The following is a 7,625-nucleotide window of genomic DNA, read 5'->3' on the forward strand; positions in this document are numbered from 1 at the left end:
AATTTCACAACATAACACTTTTTTCTTTCTTTTTTGCATGGATCAAATTTGAATTTCACTTCTGTGAAATTACAAATTACAAGAAGGCGCCGTTCACGAAGGCAACCATTCCTGATTTCAGAAGCCCACCACCACCCTCCACTCAAAGTGACACATCACCATCTGAACTAAAGGCTTGCAAATACTAGTCCAAATCAGGTCATCGAGCGACCCAGCAAATATGGTTTCATTACAGTAAAATTGCAAAAGCAATAAGCCCATACATAACAAAGGTCAAAGTCGGACAACAAACGGATGCTTCCGTTATGCAGACAGGCAAAACTTCGATGCTCGCTGATGCTTTACAGACTTGTATTTGTATAATTATGAAGCCAATTGTATCATATTTGGTTCAAAGATATCATCAAAGCCCAGTTCATGAATAACAGGAAAAGAAAAATAACTCCATTCACTTGCTTCAGTTAGCTCCAGCTCATGACACATGGTTGAGCATTTGTCGTCTCACAACGCGATTTGCCTAGTAAAAAGAACAAGAATAGACCATCATTGGAATTGTAAAGGAATTGCAGTAACCATGTATGTACTCTTCAGTGGGTTATTGGATTACTTGAAGGTGGCAAGCGGTGATCCTGCAGTCGTGAAGTAGTCAGACAGATCGATATTCAGGTCGTCGTACATGCTCAGGAATGGATGAGCCTGGACATCGGAGGCAACAGATACAAGAAATGGATCAAGATCAGTCAGCCAGCTAATGATGCTTTCAGAAGAACATACAAAATTGCGAAGCAAACAGAAATTTCCTTACTGATAGGGTTTGGGCAGATGACCTATCTGCAGCATTTTTTTGGATACTGAAATCCAAAAGGAAATAACAAAACAGATATTAGCCTTCTTTCGGACACTGATGTTCCATAAATAAATAAATAAAAGATCAATTACTCTGCCCACAGATGAGATGAGAGAAAAACAAAAAATATCTGGAAGTTCAGATAATACGTGTCTGCAAGCATATAATGGTATTGTACCTAAGCTCATACTTTAGAGCTCTAGATCTAAAAATTGCAAATATTGCCCGAGTAACATTGATTAACAAAGGGGGTTCAATGGAGAAGCACAAATACCAAGCAGAAATGAATGAACAGAACTCTGGTGAAAACTGGTCTGATGGTGCAGAAGGTGATGGTTGGTCGACAACAGCTTCAAGAAGTTCATAAAAGCTTTCACGAGGAGGATATGGGAAATTGCCAGTGGCACATTCCAGCATAACTAGGCCCAAGCTCCAGATATCACTCAGATGACCATGTTTCTGCCCACTGATTCTTTCAGGCTGTCAAGAGTATACATTTTACACTGGTTAGCTGAAACAAAAAAATTGGTGAACATCTTTTCATGCCACACTGGAAGGCATGTCTACATAATTTAAACAAACTTTCACTCACCGCCATGTAGTTAAATGTGCCAGTAAATGTATCTCGCTGTGCAGAAGAACTAGAAATGATGGCACTAACACCAAAATCTGATATCTTTACTTCACCCCTATGATTTATCAATATATTCGATGGTTTCAGATCTCGGTGTATAACGCGCTTCTCATGATGCAAGTACATCAGTCCTTTCAACACCTGCACAAGGAAGTTGCAATTGTCAATTGAAAAGGTCCATGTCATTTTAAGGTGACAATTCTGATAGCAAACAAAAAAGTAGGGAAAACTATGTGGTTGATTGTGTGACATTTCACTGGCCTGCTTACAAATTGCAGCCAGGTAGGCCTCTGGAACGGTTCTAACAGCCTTGAGGAAATCAGCGAGAGAGCCACCATCCATGTACTCCAAAGCAATAGAAATAACACCATTGACATAGAAACACTGATAGCACGTGACAACATACTGGCACTGTGTAAACAAGCTTATTTTCAACTCCTGGGCCATCTGCTTGCGTATGCTCTCCTGAATATTGAGCTGTATAACCTGCAGGCATGACAACATACACCAATGGAGGTGAAGACCCTTTGTAACAGATATGTAAAATAGCAGAGAGGATAGTTACAGAAAGAAGTTGAAGGAACCAAAAATGCATAGCAAAGATTTAAAGAAGAAGCATCAAATAATGTATGTTTGAGACAATACCTTGAGAGCAAAAAACTGGCCAGTCCATTTGTGGCGCACCAATTGCACGGTCCCGCTATTACCTTTCCCGATCACTTTGATTGAATCTAGATCGTCTATGCTCAACTGATGATTATTATCCAAAGGCTTGATACGAGGAGCCTAGAGAAGTCGTGTATGTCAACAGAAAGAAGGTGAGACAAAGACTAGATAAATGAAGAGTATAATAAGTTCAGAACAGGAATGCAATTAGACAATTCTCAAAACAAAAATGGGTGCAGAGAACACTCTTCCAGTATAAGCAAGTGAGCATGAGCATTTCCGGATAAATATGACCAACCACTGGATGCATGATAAATGGCATCAGTAATAAACTGCATGTGAGGATATCCCCACATGAAAGATGACCGCATGTATTCCACCACCTAAGGGAAATAAAATAAATCCTAAATAGTAAATAGTAGTACTCCCATCATTTTTCCTAAAAAGTTATTCTGAAATTAGGGGATAGGAAACCCCTGCTCCCTGCCCTCTGATCCAATCAGACGTCCCACTTTTTTCTGCTCATGTATGCAAGGCCACTATCAAAAATATTCCCTCCGTTCCTAAAGATAAGTCTTTTTTAGAGATTTCTGTATGGACTACGTATGGATGTATATAGACGTATTTTAGAGTGTAGATTCACTCATTTTGTTCCGTATGTTAGTCTATATTGGAATCTCTAAAAGAGACTTATATTTAGGAATGGAGGGAGTAGAGTTTTACTACATCTATACAAGGCCGCCATCTCTTCTTGAGAAGAAATGATTAGATTTTTGCCTGAATGGCTGGTCTGAAAAAGGGACATAATAATTTTTGACCGAAAATAAAATAAAATCAAAATTAACGATAGTGCGTATCATTATTTTTCCTAAATCGTTGTTCTGAAAAGGTAACCACCGGAGGACAGGAACCCGCTGCTTGGCACCTGCTGCCAATCCAATCACGCATCCGGAAAGAAATTTTAAATCTGTTGATGACATCAACGAAATTACAAAAAAACAAAAAGAACAGTACAGGCTGTGTACCAATCTGCCAGCCAGGCCCAGCCCTGCGTGTCCAGGACAAGATGGGTTGGGGAATTTTAATTTTGGACCTAGGGGGGGGGGGGGGGGGGGGGGGGGGGGGGTGCCTGACCGGGTTGAGTGGGCCGGCTTACCTCGCCTTCCTCGCTCTGCGGGACGATGCGGAGGCCGTCCTTGTTGACGAGCAGGTCGCCGTCCTTGAAGGTCCCGCTCTGCGTCCTGCCCCGGTGACCACAACCGGAATCGAACCGATCAGCACGGCGACGCGCCCGAAGAATGAATGAATGAATGAAAGAAAGAAACGGGCAGAAGAGGGGTGGGGGCGGCCGGAGCTTGATTGCTTACAGGAACTTGCCGATGGTGGAGTCCTGGGAGGGCAGCGCGAGCTTGCCCGGCTTCTTCATCGGCGTCGGCGGCGGCGCCCGGCCGGCTCGCTCGTGGACGGACGGGACGGGCGCGGGCGGACGGCCGGAGCTTGCTAGGTGGAGAGGGGGGACGCGGAAGGTGGGGGGAGAAAAACGGCGGGTGGGGGTTGCTCTGCTTTGCTGAATTGCTGTGCTGCGCTTGGCTGGGCTGGTGACGAGCGACGAGCGACGAGTCCTGGTCCACCTCGTCTGCACTTTGACCTTTCTTCGCTGTCAAATTGCGCATTACGGTACCACGTAATTCTACGGATTAAATGGCTGGCGCAATGGGGACAACACTCGGGCACGTGCGTGCCCCGTCAACGGCTTGGTTGGAAAAACACATATACTACGAGCAAGTACACATTGTACACACCGCTCGCCTCGGTAAGGTGAGGTGTGAACAACGGCTAAGGCTGGTCATAGTGGGGAGTAACTTGGAGTAGTAACATGCATACATTACTACTCTATGTTACTACTTTTATAGTGGGAAGTGTCGTATGTGTAGTAACATACACATGTTTATTTATTGTCTTGTAGACACATTTTGCATTGAAAAACGCTATGTGATGGTAACATATTAGGTTACTCTATTTGCCTCTTTCTTCATTAACTATTTGTCACATCATCATTTTTGCTTATGTGGCATCTATGTTACTACCACTATGAGCACCCTAAACAAAGAAAGCTTGGTAGTAATAGTAGCACACACCGTTCTCAAAAAAGAGAGGGAGAGAGAAAGATGGGAGTAGGACTGCAGCGTCATGTCATCTTTGGATTTTATTACACGATGATCCGGTTTTTCCCTTGTGCTTGCAGAGACGGATATAGGACAGAAATGCTTGCAAAATGTTTCAAGCCACGGACGGCCTTTTTCTTCTTCTTTTGGGGTCCTTGTGAAACATAACGCAAAAGCCCGTACACAGGAAAGAGAAAAAAAAAGCCTAGTGTGATTTTTGAAACTTTATGACGTGAACTATGTGCGATCGTCCACGGACTTTTGTGGATTTTCTCTGGACGGGAAGGGCGTCGACATCACCCTGTTGCTGGCCCGCTGATGCAACTACTCCCTATGTAAACTAATGTAAAATTGCTTGCCATACGATTCATTTCTATCTCTACTACGTATCTCTTATACTCCCTCCGTCCCAAAATAAGTGATTCAACTTTGTACTAACTTAGTATAAAGTTAGTATGAACTTGAGTCACTTATTTTGGGACGGAGGGAGTACTACTTAAAAAAACGTCATTTCAAAAAAAACTTAAAAAGAACATAAGCTTCCCATGTTTACTTGCCTTCTGAACCAATTCTACTTTATTTTACTTACCAAACTTTTAATCAAAATATAAAGTAATTCATAGTCAGAATTTGATGAACATTTATCTACACAATCATATTATTATTGACAGATAAATCATAAGCTAACGTACTATAATATATATATATATATATATATATATATATATATATATATATATATATATAGAGAGAGAGAGAGAGAGAGAGAGAGAGATGAAAAATCCTTTCTACCATCGCTTGTAGTTACCACCATCCCCACTGCCATTTGATTGCATCAAGATCTGTGCCTGTCGTGGGCACTATAAAATCTATGCCCGATCAGTTTGTTGGACTGAGCTTCCGAATTTTCTGGGTCGCCCCACCTTTTCTCTTGCCGTTTATATATTTCAGTCTTGTATACACGCTGACTCAGGATAAGGCAATACGGTTAGATCTCTCTCTCTCTCTCTCTCTCTCTCTCTCTCTCTCTCTTAAAATCCGCGTGAGAAGAATTCGATCTGAAAAAAGGAAGGTACACAGCATCACATCGGTGGTTCCATGCATGCGTGAGGCCAATTGATATTTGTTTTTCTTGGTCTGAGTGTATCTAAACTAATTAGAAAGTATTTATTGGAGGTAGAAGTCCCGGTTGAATGCTAATTGTTGTTACTTCACCTGATCTTTTTATTAGGGATGGCTGAAGAGGAGTATCAGCGGGGAGGCGGCCAGAACGATGATTCCATCTGCAAAGGCTGACCCAACATGGACTTGATGCGTGACTATGGTTAGCGGCTGCGGCGAGAGCGGCAATCCGGCACCTACGCATGTGTGGTGAAGACATGCTCCAACGGCAATATCCGCCATAATTTCATGCAAATCTCGTTGGCATTGGCACATATGTGGCATGCTCTTGAGTCCGTAAATTCATCTATGAAGTGTATAATAGTACAATTTGTAACCAAATTTGTAACCATCACGTGTGACATGTATATGTACATTATTTTCCGTATGCCCTCCAAACCACATTTTGTAGATACTCCATACTGCTTCTGTATGATATATACTCCATACTGCTTTTGTATGATATATACTCCATACAACTATGCAGTACATACTCCATACTTTTTGTTGCGAATGAGATACTCCATACTACATGTTGCAGATACTCCATACAATTTTGTAAGACATACTTAAAGAAAAACAATACTAGACTAGTGAGCTACAAGGGCACATTAGATGGAAGAAACTACAAGGGCACATCCCTACATGTACATAGGTGCTTGATCGACTATGATATGCATAAATGTATAAATACTATCATGCATGTATCATGGTTGTAAACTTTATAACGATCGAATAGATGGAGGCATCCTCAGGAGCAGTGGCGAATCTTGGAGGAAAATCAAGGGCAGGCTCAAAGTCAAAGGTGTGAAGAAAAATTCATCAAGTCTTAATTCTTTTGTTCAAGAAGGCTAGAATTTGCCATAATACTACTAGGAACATGTACTATTAACTACTAATCTCTATTTTGCATTGCTGGAGGGCAGGCTCAAGCCTATTAAAGCCTGCCCAGTTCATTCGCCACTGCACAGGAGCACACAGCTGAGAGAGAAGAACAAAAAAATACAGAGGCACTCACTGACAACGATGGCGGTGTACACGGTACACCAGAGGAATTATAAGAAGGCGTGCGTATACGACTCGGCTGTTGGATTCCACCCGCGCGCTACAGGTCGCCGGTGGTGCGAGTGCCATGGCAAGCAGGGAAGAGGGAAGGGTAGCTCTCACGCCGCCTCACCACCCAATTTGGGAGGCGCACACATACCCCACTACCCATCCCGCCCACATGGAAATACCGTGGAAAATGCGAGCCCCGGCTCCTCCTGTCCTCTCGGCCGAGTTGAGCCATCAGTATCATCATCATCAACCAAGATGTAAACATTAAAGGCTAAACCGGCTACATATAGGCACCAGCAAGTGATGTGCTGCTACATGCAAATCTTGTCTGTGCATACTGTACATGGCAAGTCTAGTGTCAAGAGATGCTCAGCTCACCTTCGGAAAGTCACTGTGTTCTTTGTACTACCATAGCGTGATTGAATAGATCAAAAAAATTATCAAAAAAGCTAGAATTTTCTACTGCATTTTTGTAATTATTTTAAACATGGGTGGATAGTTCGTACGCGAAAAAAGCCTGTTTACACAGCAAGTCTAAGAGAAGAAAAAAAAAGTGAGGTGAGAAGAAAAGCTCATCAAGATGTACTACCAAACTTCTAGAGAAAATCAAGACTGCGATTTTGCAAACAAGTAATCACGGCGCTGGAAAACACCAGCATTCTAGACGTGCTAGCTTTGGGGGCGACGACGATGCTACAGCCTGCAGACACCTGCAAGCTCAAGCCACAGATAAAGATGAAGACAACAAAAAACCGATAAAACATTCGCGGTCCAATGGCTAACCGACGTGCTGGGGTTTCTCTGCAAAACCCCAAACCACGTCGCGCCAGTCGCCTCCTTCGGGAAGCTCCAGCAGAAACAACCGTCGACGTCCCGCCTTCGTCTCTAAGTGCTCAGATTCCACAGCAAAATCAACGGCAAGTCCAGCGAACCTGAGCAACTTGGTCTCTTGCGGTTCCTGTCCCCAATTGACACCTCTGGACTCTGGTGGCTGTATCAGGCCCCGGCTACAAGATGCCACTCCCCAGCATCACTAGTGGCAACCCCCAGGATGTCAGACAGATTGTACTCTACCTACTGCCACTGGAGTTGCAAA

At 43.1% G+C, this 7,625-nt stretch overlaps 1 protein-coding gene across 1 annotated transcript; it reads right to left on the bottom strand.

Moving 5' to 3' along the window:
• Positions 1–224: 224 nt before the first annotated feature.
• LOC123088038 (mitogen-activated protein kinase kinase 2) lies at positions 225–3,744 on the bottom strand. Its single transcript, XM_044510186.1, has 9 exons — positions 3,515–3,744; positions 3,304–3,388; positions 2,127–2,267; positions 1,743–1,967; positions 1,440–1,622; positions 1,122–1,327; positions 806–851; positions 608–696; positions 225–517 (listed from the first exon to the last, which is right to left on the bottom strand). Exons 1-9 carry the CDS (start codon positions 3,571–3,573, stop codon positions 502–504), a joined length of 1,050 nt encoding a protein of 349 aa, XP_044366121.1. The 5' UTR covers positions 3,574–3,744; the 3' UTR covers positions 225–501.
• Positions 3,745–7,625: the final 3,881 nt, after the last annotated feature.

Source organism: Triticum aestivum, chromosome 4A (assembly GCF_018294505.1).
Source record: "Triticum aestivum cultivar Chinese Spring chromosome 4A, IWGSC CS RefSeq v2.1, whole genome shotgun sequence".
NCBI classification, from domain to species: domain Eukaryota; kingdom Viridiplantae; phylum Streptophyta; class Magnoliopsida; order Poales; family Poaceae; genus Triticum; species Triticum aestivum.